The sequence below is a fragment of the Lynx rufus genome, unplaced genomic scaffold, assembly GCF_022079265.1.
Source record: "Lynx rufus isolate CCGP_SWC_20201006 ecotype Redwood Valley unplaced genomic scaffold, mLynRuf1.p SCAF_19, whole genome shotgun sequence".
NCBI lineage: Eukaryota > Metazoa > Chordata > Mammalia > Carnivora > Felidae > Lynx > Lynx rufus.
Genome location: NW_025814833.1, coordinates 13,571,906 through 13,590,219, shown reverse-complemented (window position 1 = coordinate 13,590,219; position 18,314 = coordinate 13,571,906). Strand labels below are relative to the sequence as shown.

Sequence of the window (18,314 nt, the reverse complement as noted above, 5' to 3'; positions counted from 1 at the left end):
AAATGCCAAGCACACCAAAAAAAGCCCTGGTTCCCACCATCAAGCAGTTCACGGTCTATGGGGAGGGGGGCCGGAGGGGGGGTAAAGACCTGGGACTAAGTCTGCAATACGAATGGCAACGTGTACAAATAGCGGTCTATACAAAACGCACAAAGGAAGAAACAACGGAGTCTTCAATAAGGCTTCAGAGAGGAGGAGAGTTAAAGGGCAAGTGCGATCACATCAGGTAGAAAAGAGAGATGGGCAGTCAATGCAAAACTAATCCAGTATCGCTCCTCGGTCATTTATTCTCGATGCAACAGCGCTAGAGTGCTCTTTTCCCCCCTTGTTACAAACAGAACAACCATGAACAAAAGGCTGTCAAGGGCCCCCTATTCCTAGATGTACCCCAACAAGCTCCTCTCATGCCACCTGCCCCCTCCAGCTGCTCCCTGCGTTCCAGCTACACCGTCTTTTCTTTCCTTCTGTCTTTCAAACATGCCATCGCGAGATGTTTACATCTGCTGCAATACTCTGTTCTCCTTTGCCATGGCTTTATCACCTATGCTTGTCTTCCTCTCACCTATTTCTTTTCAGCTTGAGGCATCAGCTCCTGAGACAGCCCTCCGTGACAACTCCGTCTAGAACGCGCTCCTGTCACGTCAGACCCCGTTAACCTGTTCTCTTTGCTTCACAGCATTTATCTTGACCTAAAATTACTCATTTATACTCTCTCTACCCCAACTAGAGCAGGTATGTAGTCTGAACCGTTCCCCATTGTATTCCTAGTGCCCTCATCAATATCTGGCCCATACGAAGTGCTCAGTAAGGATTTGGTGAATGACGAGATCAATGAATAAAATAAGGAACCAACAGGGGCGCCTGGGTGGCCCAGTCGGTTAAGTGTCCAACTTCGGCTCAGGTCATGACCTTGCAGTTTGTGAATTCGAGTCCCATGTCGGGCTCTGTGCTGACAGCTCGGAGCCTGGAACCTGGAGAGGGAGTCTGTGTCTCCCTCTCTCTCTGCCCCTCCCCTGCTCGCACTGTCTCTCTCTCTCTCTCTCTCTCTCTCTCTCTCTCTCTCAAAAAAAGATTTAAAAAAAATTTTAAATAAGATAAGGAACCAATTAAGATGGGAGGCCTGTAGTCTCAGTGGTTCCTAAGTTCCCTGAGCCCTCAGCACACCAACCTGTACCATGCACTTGATATCTACCATATCTTGCTTTCGACTCTCATTTGTACTGATGACTTATATTGTCATTTCATTTATGTATGTCCTCTCTCTCCAAATGGTCTTAAGATGGGCAATGACCCTCAGTTATTCTTCTCTGCAAGCCTCGCAGCATCGGGGGAAATATTCCATACATAAGTAGATGTTAAGTGAATTGGTAAAACAAGGCCATTTACAGGGACAACAGACAGCAAGGCTTGATGGAAAGAACACGAGACCAGGAGTTAAGACACACATGTCGCAGGCTGAGCTCAGCTCTGCTACCGACTAGCTGAGTGACCACAGGCAAATCCCCTCTACTTGGGCTTCAGTTTCCTCATCAAAAAAAATCTCAAGACGCCCTTTCAGTGCAAACGGTCTATACAGGAGTTCCGCTCTTTCTGCAATCGTGTGGCATTTCACTCACTGCCACTAGAGGGCGAGCAAAGGTCACATAAATATCAGAAATTCCACACCCTTAAAAATACAAATAGGAGTGCGTTTCTTTTACTCCATTTTAAGAATACCAGTATATGAAAATGATGCTCTACTCCATTCCATTCTGCTAAAACTTTTATGGAGCTTCCCCCCTGGAAGAAAAGCCAAAGATCTTAACAGACGAAGCATTCGTACATAGAGCTGGCTTTCTAGACGTTACCCGAGGAAAGGATTTGAAAGCTGGATGGCAGTTATACTGCTTATGATAATTAAGAATAATAGCCACCACAGGGGCACCTGGGTGGCTCAGTCGGTTGAGCATCCGACTCTCGATTTTTGGCCCGGTCCTGGGATCAAGCCCCATGTTGGGCTCTGTCCTGAGGTCTCCCTCTGCCTCTCTCCCCCATTCAGGCACTCTCACTCTCTTCTCTATCTCTAAAATTAAAAAAAAAAAAATTTTTTTTAAAGAATAATAGCCACCGTTTATCAACCATCTCCCTGCTTCTACCCTTCCAATAGTATCTTCCCAATATGGTAGGCAGAATGATACTTTAAAAACCCAAATCACAGGAGCACCTGGCTGGCTCAGTTAAGCCTCCGACTTTGGCTCAGATCGTGATCTCGCGGTCTGTGGGTTCGAGCCCTGCGTCGGGCTCTGTGCTGACAGCTCAGAGCCTGGAGCCTGCTTCCGATTCTGTGTCTCCCTCTCTCTCTCTGCCCCTCCCTACTCGCACTCTGTCTCTCCCTCAAAAATACACATTAAAAAAAAACCAAACAAACCCAAATCATGCCATGTCACTCCTCTGTTCAAAGCCCTGCAACGCTCCCACCTCTACTTAAGGGATAATTCAAACTCCTCATCACGGCTTAGGAGGCCTTAGCTGCCTAGTTCCTCCAATATGATGTCCTCACACTCTGGAAGTCCCACTGGACACACCAAGCAAGCTGCTCATATTTATATATATTTAGATTTATGTACATATATATAACACACTCAGGGCGCCTGGGTGGCTCAGTCGGTTAAGCGTCTGATTTCAGCTCAGGTCATGATCTCGCGGTCCATGAGTTCGAGCCCTGCGTCGGGCTCTGGGCTGATGGCTCAGAGCCTGGAGCCTGCTTTCGATTCTGTGTCTCCCTCTCTCTCTGCCCCTCCCCTGTTCATGCTCTGTCTCTCTCTGTCTCAAAAATAAATAAACGTTAAAAAAAAAATTAAAAAAAAAAAAGAAATAAAAAAAAAAAACACACTCATTTACTTGTTTATTTTCCATCTGCCTCCACAAGAAAGTAAGCGCTTGACAACAGGGATTATTGTTTGCTTTCTTTCCTTATATTCCAAACACTCAGAATGATGTCTCTGACCCATAGAAGGCACTCAAGAAATAAGTGTACCCCGAGTGATTACGATATGGTGGATGTCCTATCTCACTTAAGCCCCACAACCACCCTACGAGTTGGCATCACAGGTTATCCCTGTGTGACAGATGAAGAAACCAAGGCTTGGAGTAGTTCAGTAACTTGGCCAAGGTCAATCACAGAGCTAATAGGGGACAGATCTGGGACACAAGCTCGGTGAAATGATTCCAGAACCCATACCTGTGGTCTCATGTCATACTACCTCTCTGAAATGAAACAAACATTTTTGGGGGCGCCCGAGTGGCTCAGTCACTTAAGCATCTGACTGCGGCTCAGGTTGTGATCTCACAGTTTGTGGAGTTCGAGCCCCGCATCAGACACTGTGCTGACAGCTCAGAGCCTGGAGCGTGCTTTGGATTCTGTGTCCCCCTCTCTCTCTCTGTCCTTCCCCTGCTCACGCTCTGTCTCTCTCTCTCTCTCTGTCAAATAAATAAACATTAAAAAATTTTTTAAAAAAAGAGACAAATGTTTTGGTCTCTTGAGAACATCATTAAGTAATAACATACATCCAAAGGGAAATCCTGTAGAGATTTCATTTAAAATAAAAATTCCATGGGGCGCCTGGGTGGCTCAGTCGGTTGGGCGACCGACTCCGGCTCAGGTCACGATCTCGCGGTCCATGAGTTCGAGCCCCACGTCGGGCTCTGGGCTGACAGCTCAGAGCCTGGAGCCTGTTTCAGATTCTGTGTCTCCCTCTCTCTGACCCTCCCCCACTCATGCTCTGTCTCTCTCTGTCCCAAAAATAAATAAACGTTAAAAAAAATTTTTTTTAATTAAAAAAAAATAAATAAAATAAAATAAAATAAAATAAAATAAAATAAAATAAAATAAAAATTCCTGGGGTGCCAGGGTGAGTCAGTCGGTTGAGTGTCCGACTCTTCATTTTGGCTCAGGTCATGATCTCCCGGTTCGTGGGTTTGAGCCACGCATCGGGCTCTGTGCTGATGGTGCGGAGCCTGCTTGGGATTCTGTTTCCTCTCTCTGTCCCTTCGCCTGCTCGCTCGCGCGCTCTCTCTCCCCAAATAAATACATAAATATTTAAAAAATTAAAAACAAATCAATAAAATAAAAATGCCCCAGACTTTCCATGGCTGACCTACGAAAGGAGTAACCAGAAACAGTCCCTGCCAGCTAGGTCCCACGATGTACAGTTCAGTCCCACCGTGTTAGGGAATAAACAGAGCCTTGGGTTCTCAAGACATTTAAATAAAATATGGTGTTTCTTAAGACTCTCTCCCACGCGACACGCGGAAACTGGGCTTTTCGGTCTTCAGTGGACCCTGCCGATATCATCTTTCACCCACAGACACAGGAATCGTCCATTTTACTCCCAGCAAAAGGGACGCGCTCCCATGTGTCCTGACCCTTTTCCCCACGGCAGGAGCCACCTTCACCGGGCAGTCAGCAGGAAGAGAAAAGAGCCAAGAAAACCGATTTATGGAACTGAAGTAAACATTTTCATGAGATTTTCAAAAAATATGTCGACAGAGTCTGGCTGTAACAGTTTCTTCCTAATGTAGCAACTCTGCTGTCTGCTCCTAAATAGGCAACTGATAGAAAAGCACATTACAGAAAGTATTCCCTTGAGGATACACAGCCCCAACTATTTTAAGGTGTTCGTTTCATTTCCCTCCCCGCCCCCCCCCCCCCATCAAAACGTGGCAACGAGAAAGACACGAGAAACAAACCTTCCGCCGAAAGCTGCTGTTCATTTACCTTTAAATATTTAATGAGCTCCCCCGGAACTTCTGTGGAGCCCGACTGAATCAGCTGGCAATGATGGAAGAATTTGTGGACATGTAGATCCTGCAAAACAGATGGACACAGCCATAGAAATCTGATTCATCACCCTCAAACACAGGCGCTCTAACGCTCCGTCCCCCCCGCATCCGCGTCTCACAAGCTGGTCGATCTGGGTCTTCTGACTCCCAGATTCGGCAGCTGCAGTCACCGACACGTGTGCCCGTGTCCCGTGGTCCCCTCGGCCATCACAAAAAGCAGCAAAACCGGGCGGAGTGAGCGTGGACCCACGCATACCGGGCAGGCCACAATCTTTGCGCAGCTAGCCAAATGTTCATTTAATTCCTTTTTTGACGGGTGTGGTCTGTCGGGTTGGGCAGCCTCTACATCTTAAGCAGGCTTCATGCCCAGTGTGGAGCCCTATGCGGAGCTTGAGCTCACGACCCTGAGATCCAGACGTGAGCTGAGATCAAGAGTCGGATCCTTGACTGACTGAGCCAGCCAGGTGCCCCGGGCTGCTTCTAGATTTTAATGAAATGAGTAGGAACAGAGGTCTGGACTGATAGGTGAAGAAAAGGTATCAGCAGGGAGTTACCAGATAATAATAGTCTCAGGCATTCAATGCCCAAGCGATCGTGGCAATTTGGTCGGCAAGTATCCAGCCGTCCTATGTGGAATCTAGATATTGTATACCGAGAAGGACCTTATAGGCCACACCAAGGAACGTGGACTTCATCTTCCTCATCGGTGAATTTCCAAACTGTGCTTGAGAACCTCCAACAGATATTTTGATTGTAATTTCATGGATGCCAAGGACAAGGGTAAACTACTAGCCATCCATGATCCACTGACTTCAAATTGCTATGTTCAATTCCGGTCTATCTATGAGAAAAACATCAAACAAATTCCAACAGAGGGGCATCCTACAAAACTTCACTACTCATGAAAACTGACAAGGCCATCATAAACAATGAGTGTCTGAGAACTTGTCCCAGCCAAGAGAAGCCTAAGACGACGTGACAACGAAATGTAATATGTTACGCTGGATAGAATCCATAGGTAAAAAAGAAGGAAATCTGAATAAATACAAACTTTAGTCAATGGTTATGGATCACTACTGGTTCATTAATTAGAACATACGTGCCATACTAATTTTTTTTAAATATTTATTTATTTTGGGGAGAGCACAGCAAGGGAGGGCAAGGGAGAGGAGGACAGAGGACCCAAAGCAAGCTCTTTACAGAGCTGACAGGCCGACAGCAGCGAGCCTGATGTGGGGCTCGAACTCCTGAACCAGGAGATCGTGACCTGAGCCAAAGTCGGACGCTCAACCCACTGAGCCACCCTAGTGCCCTTGTGCCATACTAATTAATGTAAGAGGTTAGTAACAGGGGAAACTCGGCACAGTGTATATGGGAATTGTATGTACGACCCTATTTTTCTGCAAATCCCAAACTGTTCCCAAAACTTAAATTTATTTTTTAAAAAAGGTGATGATAGCCTCCAACCTTCCTTTCAGAGTTTTGTAAGGCATGAATCCATTAATGGGAATAAACGGATTTGGGGATTTGACAGGGATTATACAACTTGAGCTATTACAATTAAGAATGATGTTATTGCGGGGCGCCTGGGTGGCGCAGTCGGTTAAGCGTCCGACTTCAGCCAGGTCACGATCTCGCGGTCCGTGAGTTCGAGCCCCGCATCAGGCTCTGGGCTGATGGCTCAGAGCCTGGAGCCTGTTTCCGATTCTGTGTCTCCCTCTCTCTCTGCCCCTCCCCCGTTCATGCTCTGTCTCTCTCTGTCCCAAAAATAAATAAACGTTGAAAAAAAAAAAAAAAAAGAATGATGTTATTGCTAATGAGAAAGTCTTTGAGGCCACAACTTCTCTGAGGCTGCAGGAATCGAACATAGTCTATTTTAAACAAGAAATGGATTCAGGAGCTCCCGGTTGGCTCAGTCAGAAGAACATGTGGCTGTTGACTTTGGAGTCCTGAGTTCAAGCCCCACATTGGGTGTAGAGATTACCAGGGGAAAAAAAAAAAAACAACAACCAAAGAACTTTAAAAAAATATTCAAATAGCAAAATTGACGAAATTCACATGATGCAACTTACTTGAGTATAAACGGTAGACTCTAAGTGGCTTTTAATCTTCAACAAAGGCTTAGCGCCATCTACCCACTTAATATCCACATTAGATTGCTGTGAACAGAAACAAATGTGTTAGTTTCACACATAGGGAATTCCTGGAGAAAACAGTCTGCCTTTAGAGTAAATGGATCCTAAACCATTTTGAATTTCCAATCTTTGGCAGGCTGACACTTTTATAAATTACAATAAAAATGAACTAGTAACTAAAGGAGTATTTTAAGATGATGCACAAACTTCAAGCCCCAGCTTTTGAAACTTATTAGAATCAACAGACACAAGGTAACCTGGGTCAAATTGCTATCAAAGTTTTACACTGATTTTCCTGACTTATCTTTCTTGTGGACCAGTCCTCAGACCACAGTTTGTGAAGCTATCCTCTAGAATACAGCATTCTACTTTTCATGTTTTTGAGAAAGAGAGAGAGAGAGAGAGAGAGAGAGAGAGACAGCGTGAGCCAGTGAGTGAGTGCAGGGAGGGGCAGAGGAAGGGGGGAGGAAGGAAGGATAGAAAGAAAGAGAGAAAGAGGAGAGAGCGAAAGAAAGTGAAAGAGAGAGAGAGGATCTTAAGGAACTTCCATGTTCAGTGCACAGCCCAACTCGAGGCTCGTTGCCACGTCCCTAGGATCATGACCTAAGCCAAAATCAAGGGTCAGACGCTCACCGACTGCGCCACCCAAGTGCCCCAGCATTCTACTTTTTAAACGCGACATTGTGATCACTTCAACAAAGACAGTTATTCTCCTACCCTTCTTGATTCTGCATCATTCACATTCAAGTAGCCTGGAGGAAGATTGGCTGAAACCGGCAGCTGCTGCTCAAATGTAATGATTCTACCATCCTTCAGCAAAGGTACCCAGGCAAAGCCAACTGCCAACACAATAATCAACCGTGAGAAACGAAATCGCAAATGCAATTAGCTCCACAAATCTCTGACTGCTGGGGAGCAGGGCAGGGTGGCGATGTTTCCTGCGGTGGGGGTGGGATCCATATGTGGGAGTCCAGGTGTTGGGCGCCCGAATACCCGGGAAGGAACAATGCATTTGGATGGCTTCCTAATCCCAGCCTGGCCACTAATGACTTATTTACTCAATTTCCTGGACTATAAATTGGGAACAACACACAGTCTTTCCATCTCATAGTTAGGAGAGAGCAAAGAGAGGTAATAATATACAAAAATACTTTTAAGTTTTTAAAAGTGCATCAGGACCATTATGTTTACCCTTTGGGGGATAATTTGTGGTAGACTTATTTTTTAATTTTTTAAATGATTATTTATTTTTGAGACAGAGAGAGACAGAGCAAAAGCAGGGGAGGGGCAGAGAGAGAGGGAGACCCAGAAGCCGAAGCAGGCTCCAGGCTCTGAACTGTCAGCACAGAGCCCGACACGGGGCTCGAACTCACAGACTGTGAGATCATGACCTGAGCTGAGGTCGGACGCTTCACCGACTGAGCCACCCAGGCACCCCTAGACTTATTTTTTTTTTTAAAAAGGACTCAGACCTCTCTCATCCATTCTTACTAGAAGTACAGAGTCTTGTGTCTGGGACAATCTCAGACCACCAGCAGTAAGTTCCAAAGTTTCTGACAGCAATCCAACAGTAGGGGACTACGGAAAAATCAAGGTCACAAGCCAAGGTTGCAGTCCGTATTCATACAAGGCAGTACTCAGTTGGGCGGTTTTCCTGAGTACAGGAGGAGGAAAATGCAGGAGGAGAATGCAGCCAGTGCATAAGTGTTTACAACTTGCATCCACTGAGAGATTTTTCCCAGTCTCTCTATTTCTTAACGGTTCTACTCAAGAAAGCCTCTTGGATTTCTATTAAAGAACTCATCATGTTCTAGCTAAACGAGTCAGAGCCATCTGTATTCCTCAGGTTGAACAGTGTCAGTATTTCCATTATAGAGATTACTCTGGGCTTCAAGTGTTTATAACTCGGCGGTAAAAAAGCTTGCTCTGGACCCAGTCCTGGCATACGAGACAGGGTGTTGGCTGGAGAGCACTTTTTAAAGCCGCTGCCTTCTGATTCTTTAAAATTCTTTGCGTGAGCGTGTGTGTGTGTGTGTGTGTGTGTGCGCGCGTGTGCGCGTGTTTATACTGTGAACACAGAAGTCAACACAAATCTGGTTAGAATGTTTTCATTCACGTGTTTAATTTGGCAAATGCTTTAATTCTTAAAAGAAGACAAATATGTTGCTTTCTCTAAGTAGACTAAATGGCTTTCTCAGACTCTGAAACACGCCCGCAGGGATCTTTACTAGTACAGCTTCAGAAATGGTTTACCCAGAGCTGTTCTCCTATAAAGAACACAGGAAAGTAACATGAGTGCAAGAACCATTCAAAAGGACTCTGTCAGAGTAATTAACCGAAAACTGGACAGGAGACAAAAGGCTTCCAGTCCAGAAAATAGGAAAATCTCTTTCTTGTTCTTGGGCAAAACTTTTCCCCACAGAAATTTGTAGTGAGCTAGAATTCAGATACCATACAATCCATCCGTTGTTTTTTTTTTTTTAAATATAATTTATTGTCAGGTTAGCTAACATACAGTGTATCTAGTATGCTCTTGGTTTCGGGAGTAAATTCCCGTGATTCATCGTTTCCATACAACACCCAGTGCTCATCCCAACAAGTGCCTTCCTCGATGCCCATCACCCATTTTCCCCTCTCCCCGCCTCCCCTATCAATTCATCCGTTTAAAGCGCACAATTCAATGATTTTTAGTCTATTTCAGAAAGCTGGGCATCCACTGCTACTCATTCCAGAACTCTTTCATCACGCCGAAAAGAAACTCCACACCTCTTAGAAGCTACTCCCTATTTTCCCTTCTCCCCAGTCCCTGGCAACCGCTAATCTACTTTCTGTCTCTATGGAATTGCTTAGGCAACACCTTCCGCACGGTGAATTAATCAAAAGCACGACCAAGGGTGTCTCTCAGCGAAAACGCATATAGAGCGCTTGGAAGCTGGAAAGGTACGATGTCAAGCACACGCCATCTGGCCCAAAGGCGTGGAGCCACTTAAGGATGGGCAGGAACACGTGACGAGTGGCCCACAGAATAACCATCTCCTGCTCCACCGAGCACCTTGCCCACTGCTGTCTAGGATGGAAATAAGGAAGTAGCCATTTGTCTTTCAAGAGATGCACGGCCTTGGGTTCCTACTCTTCCGCCAGATTTCTTCTCAACCCTCAAGGTCCCTGCCCTGAACAAACTGCGATTTCTATGGACTTCCCGCAGAACAGCTCTTACTGGTGTTTACAACCCTTCTGTATTTCCATATTGGTGACAGAATGCAATCAAATCCACAGCCTGGCATTCAAGGCTTTCCACGATCTGACGCCTCCTTATCAACCCGACATCCTGTGGCTCCCCCTCCCAACACCCTGTGCTCTCGTGGTATTGAACTATGTGTGGTTTCCTGGCCATACCCCTCAACAGTCCGCCTCTCTCTGTACAGGCTGCTCCTTTATCCTCGAATCCGCTACCTTCCTACCATCACTGCATTCTCAATCTCAACCCCGCCCCTCTAAGGCCTCACCCAAACACCATCTCCTCCTGGAAGCCTTCCCAGATTCCCAGCCACTCGTCCCTCCACCAGTTGAAGTAATAACTCAATATTCTCTGAGATCACATCGTACCACTTTCTCAGTAACTACTTTTGATCTTGTATTGTAGTTGTCCACACAGGTCTCATTTCCCCGGCTAGACCATACGCCCCCTTAAGACGCGATCTATGTTTGGTTCTCCACAGTACCTACTACAATGTCTTTCTTGCACATAATAAACATGCAGACGTAGTTGGTGAACGAATGAATGAATGAATGAATGAGTTTAAGGCCGATCCAGGCCAGCTTGGATCTGAATCCCAGAGCATGCTGACATCTATACAGTGGGGGTGGCACACAATGTTTACAGGGCCCCTATGGTCTCCTAAAGAAGCTTCCTACTGCTTTACCTCCAGCCTTGCCGAATGGGACCAGGACTAGGGCTTCACTACTAGAGTTTATTCCAGTTCATGGCATCTGTTCTGTTCTCACTAGAACCAGGGGGGTCCCCAATCTCCCTCAAGCTCAACAATGTCCCCAGCTCTGGGCTCACCTCCCACTTCCTCAGGGAGCCGAACTGGAAAGTTCTGGTTGCTGGGCCATTCTACATAAGAGAAATAGCACAAATACTGCCTATCACAATATGTGTCCCCGCACGAGAAGCATGACTTTATGTTGTATGTGTCACTTTACGTGACTTCCAGGACTCCAAGCACACAGGCAAGCATTTGGACGCGACATGTGGTAGAAATGGTGGTCGCATGAACATACAATTCATCTCATACCGATGAACCTTTTAACTCCGAAATCTGCTTTTTAAGAAGTGGTTCGCAGACTGAGGAAAAGAGGCCTGTTGCATTCTAGACAATTCCATCTCAAACAGCCGTAGAAAGACACTTTTAAAGAATACACGCACCTGGAGTTTCAACTGTGTCCTGCTTTTTGGTTGTTCCCTTTGTGTTAATTTCACAACTTACATGATAAAACGTGAAGAGCAAATGATGCTTTTGATGCAGGTGAATGGGAAGCTCGATTTTAATCTGCAATGACAGCAAAATCGCACACAGCATTTTGTTTCATTTTTAATTGTCAAGCCGGACTGTCAGACCTTTAGTTCAGTTGCATCGTTACTTTCCCAATGACGTATTTTTTTAAATGACAAGCCAAGTCACCAAATAATAGATACTGTTTAAACATACTTTCAAGGCTTGTCCAGTCCGTTTCAACTTGAAAACAGTATTCTCCTGCGTTGTGAGGGCTGATTTATTACTTTTGCTGGAGAGGTCAGTGGATTCTCACAGCCCAGGGATACTATGTAACTCAATCTGCGTCAGTGAATACAATCTATCCAAAATGTGTACTGAATTCGAAAGTCTTCTTTTCTCTAAATTGTTGTCTTCCTTTATGCGAGGGGGGTGGGGTGGGGGGGGTGGATTAAGCTTTGCAAATAAACCTGCAAAAAGTCACTGTGGTATTATGGTATGCACCAATTACAGTTCACATAAATATCTTTTGAAGCAAAATGTAAGTTTACTTAAAGAAATAACAATTGTAGGGGCACCTCGGTGGCTCAGTTGGCTGAGCGTCTGACTCTTGCTTTCGGCTCAGGTCACAGTCTCATGGTTTTGTGGGTTCGAGCCCCACGTCTGGCTCTGCATTGACAGGGCAGAGCCTGTTTGGGATTCTCTCTCTCTCTCTCTCTCTCTCTCTGCCCATCCCCCACTCACACTGTCTCTCTCTCTAAATAAATAAATTTTACTTTTATTTTTTTAACATTTATTCATTTTTGAGAGACACAGTGTGAGTAGGGAAGGGGAGAGAGAGCAAGACACAGAATGTGAAGCAGGCTCCAGCTGCCAGCACAGAGCCTGACACGGGGCTTGAACTCACAAACCATGAGATCACAACCTGAGCTGAAGTCAGAGGCTTAACCAACTGAGCCACCCAGGTGCCCCTATAAATAAATTTTAAAAAAAAGAAAGAGGGGCGCCTGGGTGGCGCAGTCGGTTAAGCGTCCGACTTCAGCCAGGTCACGATCTCGCGGTCCGTGAGTTCGAGCCCCGCGTCAGGCTCTGTGGGCTGATGGCTCAGAGCCTGGAGCCTGTTTCCGATTCTGTGTCTCCCTCTCTCTGCCCCTCCCCCGTTCATGCTCTGTCTCTCTCTGTCCCAAAAATAAATAAACGTTGAAAAAAAAAAAAAAAAGAAAGAAAGAACAATTGTCACCCTTGACACGTGAATTTAATCCTAAAAATGAATACTCTTTTCTTAAGATTTATTTTATTTTTAGAGAGAGAGAGAGAGAGCGAGCACCATGAGTGAGGGAGAGGGGCAGAGAGTGAGAGGGAGAAAGCATCTTAAGCAAGTTCCATGCTCAGTGTAGGGTCCGATCCCATGACCTTGGGATCGTGACCTGAGCCAAAATCAAGAGTCAGACGGTCAACCGACTGAGCCACCCAGGCGCCCTTTCAAATGAAGACTTTAATACAAACCCCCAACCTCAAGTGATTTTCCAATCAGGACCCAACCAAATATGTGCAAAGCCTCCCAGGAGTATGTCAGCGACAAATTACGGGTTAACTGATTTGACGCACGTGCATTTACCTGCACAGAACACATGCGATGTCCCTCTCCCTCTCCCTCTCCCGGTCCTGGTCAAGACAGACTGGATGACTGAAAAGCCTACTTCTTTCTGGCATCCTAAAAATAACGTGGATTACTTCTACCTGATCAAGTTTTCTGCAGCGACTGGCGCTGATTACAGAGGGGGCCAAATTAAAACAGCTCGGGGTGGGACATCTGGCCGAATTATCATTCATGCAAGGCGTGGTTTTGGCGTTAGAACTGATTTCTGTCATAGGTAGATGTCGCCAGAGCGTGCCTATTCACAGCGTCCACGCCATCTGGGTATCTAATGGTCTGTTGCACATAAATACGGGCCTCCCCTCTCCCTGGGGGGCTAACCCACAAAGCCGCCGCCTGTATCCAGGTTCGTGGAGACACGTAGGAGTCAAATCCAGTCTGCAGATTTGGATAAGCCAGGGACATGCCGACTAGAAGAGGCTGTGACAGAGACACTAAGAGAGACTCTGGGAGGTACACAGAGATGTAGAGGTGGAGAAGGAAAGAGAGACAGAGACAGGGCCGGAGAGGTAGTCTGGGGAGCGGGGCACAGAGCCTGGGAGACGGTATAGGTCCCACTGTCTACACTGTGTCTCCCAAAGCCTTTCACTTACAGAGAGGCTGCACCCCCAACCCCATGCAAAACCACAGGAAGAAAAATCTAGAAGGGCCTTGAACAAAATCTGTTCTGAATTTCTTATTTTGTTTTTGTAAGTTTATTTATTTCTTCTGAGAGAGAGAAAGGAGGGGCAGAGAGAGGGAGAGACAGAATCCCAAGCAGGCTCCGCACTGTTAGCACAGAGCCTGAGACGGGGCTCGAACCCACGAACCGTGAGACCATGACCTGAGCCGAGATCAAGAGTCATACACTTACCCGACTGAGCCACCCAGGTGCCCCTGAATTTCTTATTTTAAAGCTGAGGCAATGGAGACTCAGAAAAGGGAAGTGACTTGTTCAAGGTCATGGAGCCAGTTGTTGTCAAAGCTAGGGCCACGATCCTAGCTCTAGTCTCGTGTTTGCTTCCTACATCGTTACCTTGCGCCAGAGTCCCTTCAAATTTGCGGGCAAATCTTCTACTGTCATCAAAGGGCACCAAGCAGGCAGTGGCCCTTCATCTTGGTGTGACACTTTCTATTTTCATAGGACAAGGGATTGCAACGGCAGATAAGATGATGGAAATGAAAAAAAAGAAGAGCCACCACCGTGTTTTATAAACATCAGAAAAATGCATTCTTACCTCATCATAGAACTCTGGATTTTGGTTGTGATGGGAGACAACAGCGTAAGCATTTGTGGTAAAAACAGATCCTGCAGGTTTTCCATAAATACACTGCAAAAGAAGGAAACCGAGTCACCAATCTCGGTGAGAAGGTCTTTAAACATAATGCAATGGAACCACATCCAGTCAGAGGCATCTGTGAGCACAAGGCCACGGCCAAGCCCACTCAGTTTTCACCGTGAACTTGTAAACTCCGAATCATTTACCCGCACTCCAGCGATCACCCCCAGACATCACCTAACTTGGCTGCATGGGTGCTTCCGGATTTCCGGCCATCAAAGAAACGCACTTCCAAATTCGTCGATGGCAAGGAGTCAAATATGGCTAATCATGTGGAAAGGAAACACTCTGAAACCAGATCTGGAAAGCTTACGTTCTCTGATGCTACTTGCTATCTTAACTGAAGAGGCTCCCCCTAAGCCAGTTAGCAGTATTTGCTGAATGCTCCTTGGGTGGTGGGCAAGGTGAGGGGTTAGAACACACACACACACACACACACACACACACACACACACACACACACTAGCAGATACATGAGGCTATAGACGAGCTCACTGTTCTCTCACTTTATGAGCCACATTTTAAAAGTCACCAGCTTTCTGTTATACCAATAAAATAAATGTGAGGCTTTCTACGGTTCCACGAAAAGATCAAATTTCATTTCTGGTGTGAGTTTTTCACTTCCATAGGGCCTAACTGCTTCACCCTGTCACTTCAGAGCCAGCCTCTAGGCCAGCTATGAAATGAAATTGAGACCCCGTGTGAATGCATTGCCAATTCTCCTTTAAACATGGTTGTGAAGGCGATTTGCAGGAACTGCCGAGAGGTAAGGTAAGAATCTTGAAGTGTACGAAAGGATATTGCATGGGGGAGAAAAGGAATAGTTATTCTCATCTGCAGTGAAAGGAAAATCAGAGAAAATATACCTAATTTGAGCCAGCGAATTCTTAACCTAGGTTTCTGGGTGGGGGGGGGGGGGGGCGGGGGAGGAACGACACAAAAACAAAAAACCCACAAAAAAACAAAAAAAACGCACAAAACAAAAAACAAGAACAACAAAAACCACCTCTTTTCAAAGGCAGGGGTTATTAAACATTCAACGACTTAGGGGCCTCCAGCCTCTTTCCCCAGGAGGGTTGAGTCGAAGCCTAGCCATCCATCTGTCTGATTTAGGCTCAAGCTAGAGAAGCAGGGAGCCAGATAAACAATTCGTGACGGCTAGATGTTCTCAAGACTTCTCTCTCAGGCCTCTGATGAATGTGCTAAAGAGTGAAAACGTAAAGGCGCTATGAAGTGATAGGTATTTAAGGATTGCTCTGTCAGATAATACGGAGGCACCATTTGGCCGGTCACAGAGAAGAAGTCCTATCTCAGATCAAAGCACTCATGCTGTGCTTCTGTTTGCTCAAAGACTGTTCAGGTTTCAAGGAGAAAGGAGTTTATAGTCCCCTGATGATACCATTATAAACTGTCAGGTCATAGGAGAAAATGACCTTGTGATTGCACATCAGAGCCATGAAAAATCAAAGTGGAGCAAAGGCAAAAATCTGGTATATGAAGCTTCCCCCGTTTTTCAAAGCTACATATGCTCCTACCTCGTTTTGTTATTTCTTAATATTTAATCCTTGCAGTCAAGGTGTGAGGGCAGAAAAGGTAATACTACTTTTGTCACGTTAGCACATTTTCCTTATGGCGCTTAAACAAATTAAACTTAGCCACCAAGTACCATGGTCTTTATCATTCCTAAAAGTGCACGCTTATCAAGATCGTGAACAAACCTTCAGAGCGCGAGCGTCGCTTTCATCTGAATCCCGGAATTCTACACAGACTGCGATGTTCCTCGCCTAGAAAGGATTAATCATTCAAAATGAGTCCTGGAACCGGAGAACGGTAAATAACATGTTACACTCCAAAATGTATAGTTCACGCTGCGTTACCTTGGCAAATGTCTTCTGGCTATCATATTTTAATTGCAAGGGATAGACATACAGGTGGTTTTTATAAACAGTAAACGGATAACAATATTTTGTCATTTCTGGAACAAACTCTTCGACCTCCACGGTAATATTTTGACAATTCTTTTCGAAAGGCTTCAGGGGCACATATGAGGAAGTAATGCAATCTGTATCGGAAAAAAAAAAAAAAGAAAGAAAACAGGCAAAGAGAAAACAACTGAGATGACGGACACATTACTGCATTGATAAAAATATACGTGGACTGTGTTCCCAAAGAGCGATTTAACAGATTTCTGAGCGGCTGACGAAAGTCCTACAACCACTGTAAGAACCCAGAAGGACAAGATGGCATAGCCTGGGCCTGATTTGAGTGGAACCATCCAAACCAGACACGGATTGCTAGTTCCTTCTCAATGTGGAATGATTTGCCAAATATAACACATCATAATTTTGACAAATTTAACTCTGCAGAGAAATCCATTACATTTCTCCTCCTATGGCTGCAATTTAGCTTTCACTGCAAATTTTTATTGGTATCGGGGAACTAACAGCAAATGTAGGTCTCCAATTAGCTCATGGATAGTCACTCTGAAAAACTTGGTGCAGGTGCAATTTTCACCCAGGAAATAACGGAGGCCTTTGGAAACAACAGATCTTGGGATGTGCTACCAGTGATCAATTCAACACTCCCGAAGGTGAAATACCCAAAGGCTCAGAAAAGGGCGGCAGCCTGGGTTACTGAAGTAGCCATCACGGGGCACCCGGGTGGCTCAATACGCTAGGCATCCAGCTGTGGCTCAGGTCATGATCTCGCGGTTCGTGAGTTCGAGCCCCACGTCGGGCTCTGTGCTGACAGCTCGGAGCCTGGAGCCTGCTTCGGATTCTGTGTCTCCCTCTCTCTCTGCCCCTTCCCTGCTCATTCTCTCTCTCTCTCTCTCTCTCTCTCTCTCTCTCTCTCTCTCTCTCTCTCAAAAATAAATAAACGTTTAAACAAAAATTGAAGTAGCCATCGGAATAGAGGGGATTCATATACTGACGGAGCCCTAAGATGGTTTCTCCTTGCTGCACAGAGGTATTGACAGAGCAGGGAGACCCAGGAAGAGTCATAGATGATGAGGGTATGGTTTCCTCCAATTACTGTGATACTTACAACAGACTCTCTGGAGATACAGAAGAAAGGCACACAGAAACAAGTGACCACTCTACTATCCCAAGATAACTACTGTTAGTATTTTGGCGTATTTTCTTCTAGTCTCCTTTCCATGCATGTTCTGTATAATAATACAAAAAATCCTACTGTATGTACAGAACTTTACCCTGGGATATTTTTAGCATTTGATGTACCGTTTTGTCCAGTGAGTTCTTTATAAACATCATTTCTCTGGGCTACATAAAGTCTCCCGGTATAGGTGGACCGTAACTGCCTTAACCACACTGACAGTGCTGGACTCTTAGGTTGTTTCCAATTTCCCTCCAATATAAACAACAGGGAAAAGAACACCTAAGAGTACAGTGGTTTATGTTTTCAGTTCCAGAGCCGAAGGAAGGCCCCTGTTGGCCCCCCTTCCTAACGCAGTCCGCCCCAATCACAGATTCGAGTCGCTCGTTTGTTTTCTTACTTAGTGTCAGTCACTCCTTCTAGACTTTAATCCCCATAATTGCAAGGCATCTTGTAGCTATGCAATAAGTGTTTATTCAATAAATGCTGATTCAGTGAATGAATGGATAGATAGCAGCTCAGAATCAAAATGCCTTAGTTACGGACATCGGTGAATGTCGATTGCCTCCTGTACTCCTGTACTCCTGCACACTGTAGTCCTCCTCACGGTAGGTGAGGGTGCCTGGCTAAAACCTAGCCAGCATTAGATAGTCTCACGTTAAATATTCTCGTAAATTTGACAGAGGAGCAAAAGCATCTTGCGATTTTCATTTGCATTCGGGGCATTAGTACTAAGATTTGAACATTTTCCCAGTTCTTATTTAGCCACTCC

General features: G+C 45.5%; 1 protein-coding gene across 3 annotated transcripts in view; it reads right to left on the bottom strand.

Moving 5' to 3' along the window:
- The window catches only part of DOCK11 (dedicator of cytokinesis 11), a 199,123-nt gene that overhangs the window by 90,095 nt on the left and 90,714 nt on the right, over positions 1–18,314 (bottom strand). For all 3 annotated transcript variants that reach the window (XM_047081861.1, XM_047081863.1, XM_047081862.1), the window contains exons 17-23: positions 16,306–16,490; positions 16,147–16,212; positions 14,327–14,419; positions 11,386–11,509; positions 7,674–7,795; positions 6,894–6,980; positions 4,757–4,846 (exon numbers count right to left, since the gene is read on the bottom strand). In XM_047081861.1, coding sequence (XP_046937817.1) covers positions 4,757–4,846; positions 6,894–6,980; positions 7,674–7,795; positions 11,386–11,509; positions 14,327–14,419; positions 16,147–16,212; positions 16,306–16,490 — 767 coding nt within the window. The remainder of the gene's footprint in view (positions 1–4,756; positions 4,847–6,893; positions 6,981–7,673; positions 7,796–11,385; positions 11,510–14,326; positions 14,420–16,146; positions 16,213–16,305; positions 16,491–18,314) is intronic.